The sequence below is a fragment of the Panthera uncia genome, chromosome D4 (assembly GCF_023721935.1).
Source record: "Panthera uncia isolate 11264 chromosome D4, Puncia_PCG_1.0, whole genome shotgun sequence".
Classification (NCBI taxonomy): Eukaryota; Metazoa; Chordata; class Mammalia; order Carnivora; family Felidae; genus Panthera; species Panthera uncia.
In genome coordinates, this window is record NC_064807.1 from 57719161 (window position 1) to 57737769 (window position 18609).

At 40.7% G+C, this 18609-nt stretch overlaps 1 protein-coding gene across 5 annotated transcripts; it reads left to right on the forward strand.

Moving 5' to 3' along the window:
- On the forward strand, positions 1–17437 carry TRMT10B (tRNA methyltransferase 10B). 5 transcript variants are annotated; one of them, XM_049626670.1, is made up of 9 exons: positions 3–151; positions 6525–6729; positions 7406–7514; positions 8123–8247; positions 10235–10387; positions 11523–11601; positions 12243–12310; positions 16178–16301; positions 17092–17437. In XM_049626670.1, the coding sequence occupies exons 1-9, from the start codon at positions 75–77 to the stop codon at positions 17196–17198; spliced, it is 1047 nt and encodes a 348-aa protein (XP_049482627.1). In that variant the 5' UTR covers positions 3–74; the 3' UTR covers positions 17199–17437. The 5 variants fall into 5 exon arrangements, with proteins under 5 accessions (XP_049482634.1, XP_049482627.1, XP_049482639.1 ...); XM_049626688.1 differs by having other exon boundaries at positions 75–164; XM_049626677.1 differs by lacking the exons at positions 16178–16301; positions 17092–17437 and adding an exon at positions 12584–13901 and having other exon boundaries at positions 1–151.
- Positions 17438–18609: the final 1172 nt, after the last annotated feature.

Here is an 18609-nt window from a genome sequence, read left to right on the forward strand (position 1 = left end):
GTGTAGGCGGAAGGCAAAGCTTCCCACAGGCTCCGGCACAACAAGCTACCAGGCTGAAAACCACAACTCCCAGAATGCCACTCGGAGGGGGGCAGGAACCGGAAGTTGGCCCGGAGGCGGGGCCTGACGTGCGCCGCCGAGACTGCGCGAGGTGAGGGATTCAGGTACGCCTGGGGCTCGTTGGGTGGACGGACGTGGGGCTAAAGGGGTCTGACTTGGGGCTGCCGCCTGGTTCGTAGGTGGGACAGATGCCGGGAAGCGACCTTCGACAGTCGTGTGGCCTGGTGTCCTCCACCTTCTTGGTGCTTTTCCTTTCTGCCACCCCTCGCACTGGCAGGCTGTGGGCCAGACGGGGCCCACAGGCGGGGTGCTCTCGGGCCTGGGGTCTTGGTGTTCTCGTGCTGAAGGTGCCAGAGGACTGGAGCCAGCTTCAGTGGACTAAAACTTAGAAAATGAGAGACGCAAACAGTTGTGCAGACAGAGGCTGGCCCGTCACTTAGGGCCCAGCGATATGCTTCTCAGGTGGGATTTGGGTTAGAAAAGATCTGAGGCTTCTGTCAACTCAGAGATGGGGATGGGTGGAGAATTTATTAAGTCAGTAAGTATTTATTGAGCGTCTGTTATGTCCCAAGCCCTTTTCTAGGCATATAGGATAGAGTAGTGGACGAAACAAACAGAACACCTGCTTACGTTATAGGAATGGGGAAGTTCAGACGATAAGTAAAACATGTGCCATGTTGAACAGTGATATCGGAATAAATTGAGGCAGGTAGCCATATAATTATCTAGGGGAAGAGCATTGGAGGTAGACACGACAGCAAGTGCAAAGGCTCTGAGGTGGAATATCCTTAAGTATGTTAGCAGCAAGCAGATCAGAGAGTGCAGAGGACACTCGATGCGGGAGGTAGATCTTAATGAGCAGTATAGGCCATTGTAAGGATTTCAGTTATGTACTGTAAGTGAAATGGAGAATACTGCATAGTTCTGAGCAGAAGGGTAACATAATCATAAAGCATTTAGGCTGCTTGTGTTCTGCAAGGCTCAGTGCTGATGAGTACTGGGGGTGCACACCTGAATTCTTTATCCTCTCTTCCCTGGAAGAGCTTGTAACTTAGTGGAGAAACAGACCAACTGTCAGTCAAGGCTGAGGTAGATAATTGGAGCCCCATGGAGGCAGAATGGACATCATTCCCAAATCCTCAGCATGTAACTTTGTTAAGTGATTGAGTAATTGAATAATTCCAGTACTTGGTCCTGGACCTGTAATGGAGGCTCAGAAAACATTTTGTAATGAAATGAAATGCTAAATCTGGGCATAGATAATGTCTCACACAGATTAAGAAGGTTTGTTTTTCTGTGATGCCCAATTTCATGTTTGCTTTCTGAGAATCACTAGATAGCAAGGCTCTATTCAGTATTTACTGAGCTTCCATTTTGTGCCAGGCCTTGTGCTGGCCACTGAAGATACAAAGATGAAAAAGATATGGTCCCTGCCCAATCTGCTATATTTCAGACTCTTTGGTAGTGGTTGGAATTGCCTTCATTTGATTTTCAATATTGCTGTATCCCAAGATCCTCAGGGACTATAGGAACTTGGGGAGGTCTGAGATACAAGGAGGGGACTAGGAAGAAGGGAATGGGGGTGGTAGTGGTAAAATTCAGTTCAGTTCAACAAACATTTATTCAAACACTGCTGTTTGCAAGGTTCTACATTGTGAGCTCTTACAGTATTTACGTAAATATAAGTACACAGTCCCTCCTGCAAAGGAATGCAGTTTGATGAGAGAGAAAACGTGAGCACAGACCTTCCAGTTTTCTAAACAGCAGCGGAAAGCTCAGCATCCCCTCCAGCTACTTCAACCCTAGCTCTCTTTTCTCCTTCTCAGCCAGACTTCTCCAATGAGACATCTACATTCATTGCCTCTCAGTCGTTCCCCAAAAGGGTCTGACAAAGAGGAGGAGCTCAATGGATATTTATTGACTGAACGAATGGACAAACAGATGAGAATACAAAATGCTTTGGAGTTCAGAAGAGGGAAAGCACATGGCTGTTAAACTGGCATTCATTTAACAAATTGGTGTTTTCTCACCCTAATAAAATGAGGTTGTTAGGTGTTGGACCAGTTTATCTTAAAGTTTTCAATTTTTTTTTTGAATGCCTAAATGCAGAAAAATGCAGATGACTCTGATGATGGGCACAACAAAACTTGCTCAGTCATCTAAAGGAACGGGTATAATGAGACTGGCTATCTTTTCTTAAAGATATTTCTAATCAACATTGCCATTCATATGTGAACAGTGCAGTGCTTCTGAAATGCTTAAGAATAACTTGGCCTTTTCCTCATTTTTCTAGAAATAATATGTACACTACTAAATTTTGTGTATGCCTTAAATTCATAGGGACACAGTCAATGGTATAAATAAATACATTAAAATTTGTACTGAGTATTAAAGAAAGGACTTCTGAGCATAAGTAAACTTTAGCCTGTGCAGGAAAATGAACACAAATTTCTAATCTGTAATTTTGAAAATCTAGAATGTAATTTACTTGGCCATATTCAGGAATATATCTGATGGTTAAATGTTTACATGATGTGTGATGAATACCCCAAAACTGCTCAGAAGACTTACCTTTTTAGAAAGCCTGAAAGAACAGCACTGGAAGAGATTGAATAGCCCGTATTTCATGAGTAGTTGCTCCATGTCAGGCAAATGAAATAGGTCTAGTTCTTGCAACAGTCCTGGGATGTAGTATTATCCCATCTCAAAGAACCAGTGACAGAAAGTTAAGTGCTTTGGCTGTTATCCTACTACTCACAGGTAGCAAGCTGGGAAGCATGGCTAAATCCTAGGACTGCTATGTTTCCAGTACAACAGCCTATTATGTCTAAATGAAAAACAACTAGGGGCACCTGAGTGGCTCAGTCAGGTGTGTCCACCTTCAGCTTGGGTCATGATCTCACAGTTCATGAGTTCGAGCCCCGCCATTGGGCTCTGCTGACAGCAGCCTGGAGCCTGCTAAGGATTCTGTGTCTCCCTCTCTCTCTGCCCCTCCCCTGCTCACATTCTGTCTGTCTCTCTCAAAAGTAAACATTTAAAAAAAATTTTTTTTAATGAAAAACAACTAAAATTTGGCCTCATTTTGAGCATTTGATGGAGTATAAGAAAACAGTATGAGCTTAACACTAGAAATGTTTGCTAGTAACAGGAGTCAGAACATTAGAGAACTAAATATAATCCTCGGACTCTACTTGTCTCTGTAGTGGGTAATATTTATATAGTTAATATAAATGCAGTTTATTGGTTTATGAATTTTAGAAACCACCAAGGGAATAGACAGAGCCCAAGAGGGTTAATTTTGATGACACATCACAATGTAGAGCCTGTCTTAAATATGTAAAATTAAAGCCTCAGCTTACCAAATTGGAACATTAAGGGTGGAAGAGAGAGAGAGGGAAAGATTAGGGTGTTTATTTTCAGAGCCTAACCTTAAGGAGTCAGAAGGTAATACATAAGATTGTTGAACAAGAAGTAGAAATTTAAAGGATATTCTTAAACATAGTAAAGATGTCTTCTGGTAATTGTCATGACAGAGGTATGGGTATTGGACTTACCTTCTGATAAAAAAGCTGTAAAACTGGACAGATTATATGAAGAAACTGTTTTCAGCATTGGACAATAAGCAGGACAAGACTGTTATCTTTGAGAGAAGTGGATTTGAGATGGACTATAGGCTTAAATGTAAAAACTAAAATTATAAAGATATTTCTAGAAAGCAACATAGAATATCTCTGTGCTTTTTGGGTAGGCAAAGATTTCTTAGAAGACACAGAAAGCATTAACTTTTATAGTTAATAAAAAAATAAAGTTAAACAGTTAAAGAAATAAAGTTAATTAAAAATTAGACTTGGTCAAAATTTAAAATTTCTGCTTAACAAAAGCCTTGTTAAGAAAATGCACGGGCAGGCCACACACTGGGAAAACCTCTTCTCAATACCCATGTCTGAAAAAAGACTTGTATCCAGAAATATGATAAACTTCAACAGTTCATTAATAAAAAGATAATTCAAAAATGAGCAGAAGACTTGATCAGAAATCTTACGAAGATATATTATGAATGGCCAATAAATTACATGAAAAAGTGCTTAATATCATTAACAATCAAAGAAATTCAAATTAAAACACAGCTAGGTTCCACTACACAAGAATGGCCAAGATTAAGAACTCTGGCAACAGCAAATGTTGGTGATGCTGCAGATCATCTGGAAGTCTGATTTGTTGCTGACAGCACTGTAAAGTGGTGCGGTTGCTTTGAGAAACTGGTGGCAGTCTTTTGTGAGTTAAATAGGCAACTATCCTATGCCCCATCAACTCTACTGTTAGGTACTTAGCCAACAGATATGAAGACATATGTCCACAAAAACACTTGTGTGAGAATGTTCTTAGCAACTTTATTCATAGTAGTCCCAGATTGGAAAAATCTCAAATGTTCATCAATAGGGAAATAAATTATGGTATATTCATACAATGGAATTCTGCTCAGCAATTAAAAGGAATAAACTACTAATACATGAAGTAACATGTATGATTCTCAAACACATTGAGGGGGAAAATGTTAATGTCAGTGTTTAAATCCATTTATATGATGTTTTATAATAGGCACAGTTAATCTATGGTTATAGAAAAAAAACAATGGTTGCTTTTGTCGGGTTGTGGGAATGGGATGGAGATTGACTTGCAAAGTGCAGAAGGAAAGGAACATTCTGGAGTGATAGAAATGTTCCATATCTTGGAGCATCTGGGTGGCTCAGTCGGTTAAGCATCCAACTTTGGCTCAGGTCATGATCTTGTGACTCACAGGTTCAAGCCCCACATTGGTCTCTGTGCTGACAGCTCAGAGCCTGGAGCCTGCTTTGGATTCTCTGTCTCCCTCTCTCTCTCTGGCCCTTCCCCTCTCAAGCTCTGTCTCTCTCTCTCTCTCAAAAATAAATAACCATTAAAAAAAAAAGAAGAATGACTAAAAAGTTAAAAAAAAAAAAAAAAAAAAAGAAATGCTCCATATCTTGATGAGGGGGTAAGTAACACACCTATGCTTTTGTTAAAAACTCATTGAGCTGGTATGTTCTCTCCACACACACAATATTGAGCTGTACCCTAACCTTTGGGTCTTACTGTATGTAAAATATACCTCAAAAAAATTTAAAAGTCAGTGTAACAGAAAAATAAGAGGGGATATTATGAGTGATTTGAATTCTAGTGTTTCATAGGGAGTTGATAAAAGTTAAAGTTGATCCAAGAAGTAATGGAAAGCATATGATTTCAGGATAAGGAGTTAATTACCGGATGAACTAAAAATACCTGATTAACAGGTTGGCACTAGAGGTGGAAGGGATTGGAATGAGGATCATTACTTTTCATTATAAATCTTTTTTTTTTTTTTTTACCATATGCATGGATCATATCACATACATTAGCTTTTGCAAAGATATACTTTTCCGAAGATGGTGGAAATGCACTGGACTCAGAGGTGCAGCCATAAACGATGGACATATGTGACACTTAACTGTAGACTAGAGTGGTTTTTTAATTTTTAGAGAGAGAGAGTGTGAGTGGGGGAGGGGGCACAGGGAGAAAGTGAGAATCTTAAGCAGGCTCCACACTCAGCCTGGAGCCAGACATAGGGCTCAGTCTCAACAACTGTGAGATCATGACTTGAACTGAAATCCAGGGTCAGACGCTTAACTGAGCCACCCAGGTGCGCCTAGAACATTTTTTACTTACAACCTTTGCAGGGATTTTGAACAGCAGTTTGAAATTATGGCACTTGTTTAGTGTGCCATAGCAATGGGTTCTCCATATTTTCCTACCTCAGCACTTCTGATGGATATTAAGTTTTCTCACTGGTGACTGTGGCTTTCAGCTGCAGTGATACTTAACTGAGTTGGGAGAAGGAATACATAGTTTGGAAAAACAAATTGTGATACATCACCAGCAACCTAGAATTCTTGGTTTCGGGTAACTCTTCACCATATGTTTTTTGGCTAGCTCTTACCTTCCTAGGATATTTCTAGTAGTGGACTTCACATAGAGTAGGTGTTCAATAAATGTTTGCTAAAGGAATAGTTCTAAATATAAACTGAAACATAAAGGAGGAGGTGGCTTTTGCCATTTCTGTCCCACCCTCAACTACTACATGCATTTTGAAGAACACAGTAAATGACTTGACCACCTGTGTCACTGCAGCAGTGACTCATTGGTGATTGCTAGGAGCTGTCAGGAGCTATGCTTGTCTTCTGAAAAGTGGATTTAGCCTCCTTGGTACTGAAACATTTCTGGGCTGACCCATTTCTCTGGAAGACACAGACACTTTTCTCCATTCAATAAGTCTGTGTTAATATTTCCCACATGTCTACTCCTTCAGGAACACAGTAATGCTATTTGACATTGGGATGCAGGGAAATACCTCTGTAGGTGAAATAAGGTGACGTCTCACGTAATTGTGCCTTTTTCTGACCTGGGTGAAGAGGACAGAAGACTAAGCACATGGACTGGAAATTGGAAGGGAGTGCTCGGAAAACAGACTCACGCGTGCTGCAGGAGCAAGAAGTCATCCTAGAGGACACAGGTGAAGACAGCATCTCTGAAAGCTTCCAGCTTCTACAGATTGATGTGGAATGTGAGCATCTGGAGGGAGAGACACTGCCCACAGGCAGTGCAATGTGGTGCTCAGTAAGTGCAGCGAGTTGCCTGGCCGTGGGCTTTGCGATGGTGCTATGTCCCAGAGACCCCTGTTCTGAGGGTAGGTACTAGTAACAGACTAGGAATGAGTTTGGTGTGCTCTAAAATTGGATGAGTTTCCTCCTACTGGTTTAAGGTTTCAGTTCCACTTGAGTCATAAGAAAAGTATATAAAGTGCAAGAGGAATTTGTTTTAAGTGTATTTGTTTATTTTGAGAGGGAGAGAGAGAGCACGAGACGGGGAGTGACAGAGAAGGAGAGAGAGAGAATCCCAAGCAGGCTCTGTGCTGTCAAAACAGAGCCCTATGCAGGGCTCGAACCCACAAACTGAGATCATGACCTGAGCTGAAATCAAGAGTCGGACACTTAACCGACTGAGCCAGCTGAGAAGAGGAGTTTTTGATACACCTCAGAAGGGTCAGGAAATCTAAGCTCTGCTTTAGGCCCTGTCCCTAATATGTTTACTTTGGGCATATCACTTCTCTTTTCTGGGGCTCTGCTTTCTCTTAACACAATCCAGTCTTTTTTTTTTTTTTTTTAAGACTAATATCTTTGTTCTCTCCTAACTTTAAATCTAACTTAAAAAATAAGTAATTGTTTTGAATATTCATTTTCCTTTTTGTTGCTTACGAAATTCTCAAACAATTTTGTTTTCTTGATGACGTAAGAAAAATGTCCAAAGAAAACAGAGACACTGGGAAAAGATAGTTGCAGCAAAGAAGAGCAAAAGAAAGCAAGAAAAAGAAAGAAGAAAGGCCAATCGTGTAGAAAATTCAGGTAAAAATAAATCTGATTGCTGGTGTAGTCATTTATCTCTTTACGGACTAGTATCTGCATGTTCTTAGGAGAGTAGGAATATTGTTTTGAAGGAAAAACAAACCTCTTGGAGGTAGGACCTGTTGTTCTGTTTTTGGGGGAATCAAAGTTTCAAAGACAGCAAAGTTTAAGGCTGCCCTGAAACACATAGTGAACATATGTGTTTATAAGCTCAGAAGTAGAAGGAATGATAACCACAGGAGCTAACATTTATTGAGTGCTATGTGCTAGGTTCATTGCTAAGAATTTTACATGGCTTACCCTGAGGGGTAGGTGCTTTTATTATCCCCATTTCAGTAGGTGAAGAGACTGAGGCTCAGAAATTAAATAATGTGCCTAAGACTATCTAGTAATAAGTAAATGGACTGAACTCTGAGTTAGACTCAGCAATGTACTCCAGAGCCCACATCCCTCACCGTTCAGCTGCACCCAAATGAATAAATATCTTGTATGAGTTTCAAGTTTCTCTTTATGTACAAAAAAGATCACTTGGCTAGGGAGATTCTTTTCCAACTGAATGTATTCCTCTGTTTTCCCACTTTTACTCCTTTTTGATATTTCTACTTCAGGCATCTGCCCCCAGCACAGCAAACGTTTTCTGAGATCCTTAACCAAGGAGAGACTTTTGGAAGCCAAACACTCAGGACCAAGACTCTGTATTGATTTGAGTATGACCCACCACATGTCTAAGAAGGTAGGACATCCATTAAGCTCTGAATTCCTGCTCACATGAGGGACGTCCAGAAGGGAACAGCTTTGACAAAGAGCAGGACCACTTCCAGCCTCTGTAATTCCATAGTAAACCAGCAAAAGTGTTTAGTTTTCTACACATGGCTTCTCAGCTCAAATTGGCTGTTATAAAGAATCAGGAAGAGAATAGATACCCTCTGGTTTAGTCTGCAAATTTTATCTGATCTTCTGTTTTGAGCCCCACCTTGTTGTCTCAGTGTTCATGGTGTCCCCGGTCTAGATGGAGCCTTTCATGTTCAGTCCTCCAGAAATGAAATCTGGCTTTCTACTGGGGAGAGGAATATTTGCCTAGTTGCATGTTGATGAGATGACCTTGTAGGAGGTCTTCCTATAACATATGTGTTTTAATCGTTTTCCATTCACCCCATTGGTAAAGGAGGGATTCCACGCTAGGGTTTTGGGGATGGCTGAAGAAAACACACTTGACATTGGACAGATAAAAATGATAGCAGATTATTAGTCACGTGTACTCAGCCCAGGGGGAGGAGGACACTGCATGCCATGCAGGACCACATGGGATTATACTTGGGGACAGAATGAACAACCAGGGGCTGTGGGAGGCAGGCTTTGTAGTGTCACGAGGGTGGGGTACTCCCTGGTTCCTGCAGGAAGATGTGATTAATTTTCTGGGAATAACTCCATGGGCTGGCAGGGAATTGAAACTCACTACTTGGGGATAAGCAGGAATTAGCCTGGTCCCTTTGACAGAAAGGATTGTTTAGCTGGGGGGCCTTGTCTATGGGAGCAGAACTGGGGGAAGAGCTTGCATTTATTTGGACTTTCAGGGCCTACCTGGTTTCACCAGATGTCTAGGAAACACACAGTATTGGGCCTTAATTTTTGGCCTTACACCAAAAACCAGGTTTTTCTGTTTGCCAGCATCTCTGTCGTATATGCTGGTGTTTGCATGTTTTTCAGAGAAACTAGGAAGACTGAAGATTTGGGGTTCGTACATGGAACCTCTAAGTATAGCCCTCTGAAAAGGTCAACCAAGAATTTTCTACTGTTTATTTTAATTGAGATCAGATTAAATCAAATCCAGAGTGTTTTTTTCTCTCCTGACCCAGATCAGGCCAGATTGTGAAACTACTTTTCTTAAGGTGATGTCTCTGAATCAGGATGGAAAGTTAAAACCTCTGACCCTGTTACATCTCCTAGAGTTAGGGTAAGGTGCCAATTTTATTTGATGGAGTATAAAACATGTCTGTTTAGTAATCTAACCTTTTAAAAATAAACAGTAAATATCACATGGTAAAATTTTAGATATGAGCTAAAAGAACAATTCCATATATCATATTAGATATATAACAGCAGGTCCAGAAGGAGAGAGAGTTCAGAGTCTTTCCGTTAACTCACTATTTTTGGGCTAGTATCATTACCTTAACTTTGATCTATAAGGTGTGTGTGCCATGGAGTGTAACATGCATGCTCACATATACCCTCCGTACTCATTCTTGGAGTAAAAGGGGCCATTCTAGTTCATCAGATTTCTCAGAGTAGCATTCAGTGAACTTACTGAGTAACCATTTGTTTTGTTGTGTTTTTTTTTGTTTTGTTTTGTTTTGGTTTATGGTATGGTATGGTTTTTTTGTTTTTTTTGTTTGTTTATTTGTTTGTTTTTTTGAGAGGGAATGCGTGAGCCCGGGAGGGGTAGAGAGAGAGGGAGAGAGTGAGAGAGAGTGAGAGAGAGTGAGAGAGAGAGAGAGAGAGAGAGAGAGAGAGAGAGAGAATGAATCTGCAGGCTCCACACTGTCAGTGCAGAGCCCAGCACAGGGCTCAGACTCATGAACTGTGAGATCATGACCTGAGCCAAAATCAAGAGTTAGATGCTTAACCAACTGAGCCATCCAGGCATCCCTAACCATTTGTTGGTAGTGAATTTAGAAAGAGTGGGCATGCTTCTAGTCTAAGTTGTCGTTATTTCTTTGAAGGAGTTAAGTAGACTGGCTGGACAGATCCGAAGGTTGTATGGTTCAAATAAAAAATCTGACAGGCCATTTTGGATCTACCTCACTGGATTCACAACAGACAGTCACCTGTATGAAGAGTGTTTGAGGATGAATGATGGATTTTCTAGTTACCTGGTAAGCCTCATTTTGCATATTACTTGAAGTGTCATTTGAAAAGTAGATTGTATGATAATAGTAAATTTTTTTTAACTTTTTCGTATTTTTATATAAAAATATACTAATTGTATGTTTTCACTATTGCAATCTAAAAAACTTTAGAATCTCTCATCAGTTCTTCTATTTCTAAACTTTCATCCTTCCACTGCATTGGCAGACTAATATTACCAGGTATCTAGGACTGTATTTTGTATTCTGTGTGTTGTATGCTAGACTGTATACTCCACGAATGTTTTGGGGGAAATGCTGTGACTCCTTTCTTGTTTACAGTAGTGCGTAATTAGGGAGCATGAGTTATGGGGGAAGAGAAAATCCTTATGAGATTAATGTGGACTCAAGGTGAGTTTTAGGGAGCATTCAGTTACTTTTTATCTCTTTCCCTAGGGTCCCATGAATGCAGTGATCATAATACAGGCAACAATCCAGAACACTTCCTAAGAAGTGCCACTAAAAATGTCTTGTGTGTTTGTGTTATGTAGCTGGGACTGGGTGGTGTGGACTTTCCTAGGGAGGTTCACAGAGGAAGAGAGTATGAAACGTGCCCTGTGTGGTCCTGCAGTTAGTTGTGGTCGCTGTTACTGTCTGAGTGTCCCTCCTACAGTACAGCCAGATCCTGCTTCTCTTCTCTGTGCGGGTTTTATGATTCTTGTACGTGAGCCCCACAGACCCATTCTTAGGGTCACATGGTTCCCTTGCTTTCCCATCTTCATGCCTTTCTTAGGTGATTCTCCCCATTTTCTTTGCTACTTCCTTTTGTATGTGTCTATCTCATCTCTTTTCAGAAACCATGTTCCAGCATTCCCTTCATTAGAAGGTTGTCCCTGGTGTTGTCACTCCCTCATCTGTTGCCCTGGGGCGTGCTTCCTGTACATCTGTTAGGGTGTTGTATTACTTTCTATCTTGTTTTGTAGAATGTCCTTTCTACTTCCTCTCCCCATTGAAGTACTTTGTGAGAACAGATTGTCAGACATGTGTGCCCTTGATGCACTTAGAGCCATGCCTAACAGAGAATTGATGCCTGGTAACTAGATGCTGCAGTGTGGGCTGTGTCTTAACCTAGTTCACACTACATTGGATTATTTACATTTTTCAGCTAGACATAACAGAGGAAGACTGCTTTAGTTTATTTCCTCTGGAAACCCTTGTGTACCTGACTCCTGATTCAGAACATGGTATGTACTTTCCTGCATGGATTCATGTAGCAGTTTGTTCTAAACCCTGTGTTTGATTATTCCCTGTGTCAGAATTTATTAAAGCCACCCAAGGTGTATCAAAAAAAACAAAAGGAATGAACATTAATTGCACACCTCTTATGGGTGTATACCTCACTACACTTTGCACATGTCCTACTATGTGTGCACAGCTGCACAGATCTAGGGTCTCCAGCCTCATTGGACCTTGTGACCTACCTGGCAGTCTTTCCCAGTTTCCCTGGTCAGCTCCCCTCCTTGGCCCTTCTTGGATCAATGTTAGATATGTGTTTTTTCCAGAAAATCAACTATTTCACATACTTTTCAAATTTATTGGTATTAAGTTGATCTTAGTATTCTTTCCTAATTATTTCACATTCCTCTGTAATTTTTATTTTGTCTCCTTTATGAATTCTAATGTTGATTTGAGTCGACTGCCTTTTTTTTGTTGGTTAGATATGCCAAAGCTTTGTCTTTTGAGAAAATTAGCAAATCTATTACCTTTTTGTTTCCTACTTTATTAAATTTCTACTTTTATCATTAATAATTCTTTCCTTTTACTTTCTTTGGCTTTAGAAATTATAAAACAGATTTGATCTCAATGGCCTTCATTTTTTCATTAGCTCTTGAAGATGTTGATCTAAACAAAGTTTACATCCTTGGTGGACTTGTGGACGAAAGCATCCAGAAGGTAAACATGCATTTTAGACCTAACAGCTATATTTTGAAAAGTGGGGCTTCCTTTCAGAGGTAGCTGCCCTATCATAATCTTACCCAAAAGGCCTAAGAACTCAGAATAGGAAGAAGGAACCTCTCCTGCCTTGGTTGGCCCTCCTGCTTGTGAAATTCCCTTTCTCATCAATGTTAGTGATCCTGACCTGGCAGTCCAGTCAGGAACTGGCATGGGGAGTGTTTGGTAATTACATAAAGAGCCGTTGTTGAATTTCTTTTCTCCTCTCTTCAGTTCTGCAAGGATAACTCTGATCTTGACCAAGGAAGCATTGATTCAGCATTCTTACCACCTAATTGTTTTTTATGAGAGTGGAGTTTGTTCCTTCTTAGGCCGTCTTTTCTGCTGACATAAGTTTTATCCTATAATTTTGATGTCAGTAAGACTGCAGATTTCTTTTGTTGAGTTGGAATTTTATTGGAATAATTGGAGTTTTGAAATATGTTTCTATTATACACACATTTGTTGAGATAATTGTTATTAGTTTATATCACTAATTAACATATTGCATACGCAATAAATAATGATATAATAAGGTGTATAAAAAGAACTACAGTGAGAAATAAGTCTCCCTCCTATCCTTGTCCTACAGTGCCCCCCACCTGAGCCAACCACTATTTTCTTGTGTATACTTCTTGATATAATCTATGATCACACAAGTATTTGTGGGTATATTACATATATGTATTTTTTAATATATGTGAGTGTATTTTGGATATTTTTTCATATCTGTAGAGATATACACACATATTTAATACAGGTGATACTTTTTTTAAAATTTTCTTAATGTTTTATTTAGTTTTGACTGAGAGAGAGAGACACAGAGCATGAGCGGGGGAGGGGCAGAGAGAGAGGGAGACACAGAATCCAAAGCAGGCTCCAGGCTCTGAGCTGTCAGCACAGAGCCTGATGCGGGGCTCGAACTCACAGACCGCAACATCATGACCTGAGCCGAAGTTGGACACTCAACTGACTGAGCCACCCAGGCACCCCAATACAGGTGATACTTAACTGAATTGCATTTATTCTAAAAAAGTTAGTGTTCTGGGGTGCCTGTGTAGCTCAGTTGGTGGAATGTCTGACTCTTGGTTTTGGCTCAGGTCATAATCCCAGGGTCGTGGGATCGAGCTCCTCATTGGGCTCTGTGCTGAGTGTGGAGCCTGCTTAGGATTCTCTCTCCCTCCCTGTCTCTCCCTCTGCCACTCTCCCCCACTCTCTCTCTCAAATAAATAAAATGAAAAAAAAAAAAAAGGTCAGCATTCCATGATTCATAGTGATAATCTAAAAAACAGGTGGGGGGTGGAGATAGAAGAATGCTAGAATGCTGGGTATTAGGAGCGCCTGGGTGGCTCAGTCAGTTAAACATCTGACTCTTGATCTCGGCTCAGGTCATGATCTCATGGTTTGTGAGACGCAGCCTCGCATCAGGCTCTGCACTGACAGCGCAGAGCTTGCTTGGGATGCTCTCTCCCTCTCTATGTCTGTCCCCTGCTCGCGCGTACCCTCTTTCTCTCTCAAAATAAATAAGCATTAAAAAAAAAAAAAAAAAGAATGCTAGCTGTTAAATGAGAAATACATAATAGAATTGAAAAATCATTATTTTGTTACTCCCAGTATAATCACTGATTGACGGAACTGATTGAACAAAAAGCGTGGGAGAACTGGCTATTCACACAGTCTCCCATGTGTTGCCCCACACATCACAAAGGCACAAATGTGCCATTACAATGAAGTGAACTGGAGGTCACCATCTTACCAGATGTTCAAACTTAGAATCGCCAGTGTTGACACTATGTGCCTCCCAATGTGATGGAATCTCACTTGCAAAGTGTTCTTACTGAAAACTGTTTAAACTACATTTAATCATGAAGAAACAGGATGTGAGGCATTCTGCAAAACAGTTGGACCACATTTTAAAAAAAACCAGTGTAATGAAAACGGAAATAGTTAGGGGGCTGTTATAGATTAAAAGAGATTAAAGAGACATAACAGCCAAATGCAGTCTCCCACAGCAGAGTGACAGCTTTTTCTTTTGAGTCAGAAAAGTCTAGAAGGTCAGTGAGCAGGGTACGATCAGTGATGTGCAGTTTTAATACATTGTCTTATCGCTCCAGTCGTGTTTAAACTGAAAAGTAATTGGCACAACGATTTGCCACACGTATAGAACTTTTTGGTTGTTACTGCAGAGTTTGGCTTTCACACAGAAAATATGCTGAGAACATTTCTTCAAGGGGAATTGTTTTATCTTTAAGTGTTCAGAGGAGCAGAAGCTAGACTGTGAGCTCCTCCAGGGCAGCATCCAAGTGTCTTACTAACTTTGAATTCTTGTACTCCAGTTCAAAATGATTGTAAAAGAATAGACTTAAAAAAAAACCACCTAGACCATATATGCAAAGGGATCTTATTCTTCAAAGAAGTCTTTTGAGCAGCTGTACCTTTATGTTATCTGAATCGCACCACATAACACATTTTGGAAGTTCTCTCTTGGAATTGTTTTATGTGAGTCTGAGAAGCAGGTGGTCCAGTGTCAGGACAGAGGTGCTAGGTCTGCTTCATGCTGCTCCAGCTGGTCAGACCACACTGTTGGTGGCCAGTCGATCATGACACAGTGGTAAAGGACAGTGACAAGCTGCAACAAATTCAGACGAGTTTGGCCTGAATGATGAAGAGACTCAAGGGGGAGGCGACAGAACTGAGACTGCCAGAAGGATGCACAGGGCATGATCCCTGCTGTGGAGTACCTGAATGGCCATCTTGTGGAAGAGACATTTTACTTGCTTGGTATGGTCCTGGGGGGATGGGACTAGAAAAATTAGTGGAAGCCTCAGGGAAAACAGAAAATTTGGCTCCCTGTCAAGAATTTCCTATTAATCCATACTGTCAAAAGTAGAATAGGTTTCCCCAGGATGCCTGTCATAAGGATTGTCCCTTTCAGGACAGAGGCCACTTGGAAGAGAGGCCATACGGATAGACCAACATTGGATAGATGATCGGAATAGAATAATTAACTATTGAGGCCCCTTCCAATAGTTAACTATTGGAAGTAATCTATACCAGTAATCTAACCAGTAATCTAAACCTTTCTTTTTAGTCCTGAAATTGTAAGTAGGTAGATGATCTCTCCAGAGCTTCTTACGAAGTGGCAAATATAATTTAAATTTGAGTTCATGACTCAGGGACATCTTTAAAGGGATATTAGTTATTGTACTCTGACCCTAAATGGCCTCAGATTTTGGGTTTTTTTTAGTTTTTATGACTGCTTTCTGCAGTTTTCAGATCCCTTCCTTTTACTTGGGCTCAGTGCTCTCACACCTTACTGCTGTTTTGTATCTGACTTGGATCCTTTCTCCCTTTTCTCTAATTTGCTGCTGTCAAATGGCTATGGGCTGAAAACTCCAGATCCAGAATTACATCTTACCGACTGAGGGTCAGGAGTGTTCTCCTCTGGTTGATTAGATTGCTTGAACTTTTGGATGCAGATTGTGGCTGCAAATAAATATGCCTCTTTTTACTTATTTCCTTCTTGGTTGTAAATAGTAATAAATGGAAGCTAGTAGATAGATGACTCCCAAGTGAGTGAGATGTCTGCTGCACAAGCCATTTCTTACTTAGAACAGGTAAATACTCTTCATTGTCTGCAGTTCCTTCATTCTCCCTTAGGCTACTGATTTTTAATACTTACCATTTAATTATGATTACAGATGATCATAATTATACAGATGGAAATTGGAGTGGTGGTAAATGGGGTTTCTCATAATTTGCTATGCATATTACAATGAGAATATCTTTATCATTTTCACAAGAAAAAGATTTAACTGTGATTTACAGAAGGTGACATTTCAAAAAGCCCAAGAGCACTCTGTCAAGACAGCCCGCTTGCCAATCCAGGAATACATGGTCAGATGCCAGAATCGGAAAAACTATCATTCAGAGATCTTGGCCATCAATCAAGGTACTGCTTACATGGCCCACGCTTTTTTTTTTTTTTTTTTTTAAGTTTATTTATTTAATTTGAGAGAGACAGCGTGAGTAGGGGAAGGGCAGAGAGAGAGAGAGAGAGAGAGAGAGAGAGAATCCCAAGCAGGCTCCATGTGGTCAGCGCAGAGCCTGATGTGGGGCTCAAACCCATGAAACTGTGAGATCATGACCTGAGCCGAAACCAAGAGCTGGACGCTTAACCAACTGAGCCACCCAGGCGCCCCTCACTTGGCCCACATTTAACATGTGTTAATTCTGGTGCTGCTCCTTTGCATTATGTTTACATATAAGCGGACCTCAAAGCAGTACCCCGTGACTAATGTGCTCAGATTTTATCGCATGCAGTTTGTGACAAGTATTCTAGCCTCTCAGATGCACTCGGCATTTTCTTCCTGGATCCCAACCATGTTAAAGATGGTTGAAATTGTCCACTTGGCCTAGAATGCGGTGTTCAACCCATCAGTGAACTGTGAAGTCCTATTTGTCCAGAATTCAGTCCAGGAGCATCTTGGCTGCTCCCTTCCCCCCTCAGCCATTCAGAGACCCTCCTTTGTGTTCCATTATACTGTTTTCCTCTCAGTGCTGTGGCACTGTCCATTCACAGGCTCGTATCTCTCCATGTAGGCTGAGGTCCTTGTGGCAAGAGGGTCCGTGTGTGGTGCAGAGGTTTGTTAAATGAAATATTCCAGAACACCCTTTTCCTCATCAGTCATTTACTCCTTTTTTCTCAGTGTGGTCACTATTTTCTTTTTACCTTCTAACAGTCTTTGATATCCTATCTGCATACTTTGAGACTCAAAACTGGCCTGAAGCATTGAAGAAAGGAGTTTCTTCCAGAAAAGGCTACGTTCTTCAGAACTCAGTGGAGTGATGGACAGACAGCCTAAGAAGTTGCAGGGGTGGGGAAGTTGCTGAAGGTGCCTTGACCGAAAAGCGGAGCAGAGGGTGGCGATGGCACACACTTGCCTTTACTTGACATCTTGGATCTTCACTAGAATATAAGTTACTAATAACAGGGACCACATTTTACACTCTTTTCTATCTCCGAGTGCCTGGCTCACAGGAAGAGCCCAGATATATGACTAAGTAAAAAGTTTACATAACCAGGAATTAGCCCAAAACTACATGGCTTTGGATGTATTAATTCATCTTTTAGGTACCTATTTGTGAAATACCTATTCTTTAGAGATAGCTTAAATAATTAAATAATTATTATTATATCGAGTTTAATTTTCACTCAACTGGTATCATCAAGTTGTAGCACTTTCTCCAGCCTCCTCTGTTCATGGTGATTTTCCCGAACTCAGTGATACACTCTATGTGTTTTGCAGGATCCTAACCTAGCCCTGCTTTAAGCCCCCATAGCACTTTATTCCCACTTGTAGCTCCCACCCTGTCTGTCCTGCTCTGAGTATGGAGTGGAGGGTTTCTCTCTTCCTAAAGGTAGCCTCCTAACAGGACACTTTGTGGGAGTATCTTTGTATCTTTCTGAGCCTTGTGCAAACTAGTTTCTTCATGTATATTTATAATCAACAGGCAGAATTGAAGAGCAAAAACACAGTATTGGTAAGTCTAACTTAAAAATAACCAGAAAAGAAAAAAAGTAACCAGAAAATACATTGCCTCTGACGCAAGTATGTTGGATAACCTTTCATTACACAATCTCAGTGATCCCTTTTCTCAGGTCTTAGTTACATATAGTTGCTTCAGTTACTCTGGCCAGCTTGAGTTAGTAAACTTGAAAGCTAAGCAGTTGCAAATTCAGAGAATATATTCTGTAGCTCCAAAGAACCAAAATGTTATTTCTCTGCTCTCTCCCCTCCCTTTCATGATTTAATCCTAAAGGAGCTATCATCACTTGATAAATTCTATCAATATCTTTGTATTAAAAACAGCCCAGTCTTCAGGAAACATCTTTAGGAATATATAATGCTCCTTGGTCTTTATCACTGTATTAAATGAGTTCTATAATCTCTGTCATCCAAAAGGGACCTCCTATGGCTAGGCTTCAGGGGTGACTCTTACCATACTCTCAGGGAGGTCTCTGACCTCCGAACACTGACCTGGATCATCTGCCAGGCTTCATTTTTACCTCTAAAGGCTTTGCTTACAATAATCAAACGGCATGGAAGAATTTCCTCTCCAACGCTATCACTTCTACCATTCTTTTTTAAAGCCGAGGCAGGAAGTTTTGGACTTGGCTTCAGAGATCCTCATCTGTGTTATTTACAGAACCAACAAAAAGCTGGATATATGCAAAATATCTTAACATGAACATGAAA

Bases quoted from the DNA above. Each gene is read 5' to 3' on its own strand.
- TRMT10B (XM_049626670.1), top strand. From the start codon at position 75: ATGCCACTCGGAGGGGGGCAGGAACCGGAAGTTGGCCCGGAGGCGGGG. The intron at 7,515-8,122 runs GTAAAAATAAAT...TTTCTACTTCAG, and splicing joins CAATCGTGTAGAAAATTCAG to GCATCTGCCCCCAGCACAGC. The intron at 16,302-17,091 runs GTACTGCTTACA...ACCTTCTAACAG, and splicing joins GATCTTGGCCATCAATCAAG to TCTTTGATATCCTATCTGCA.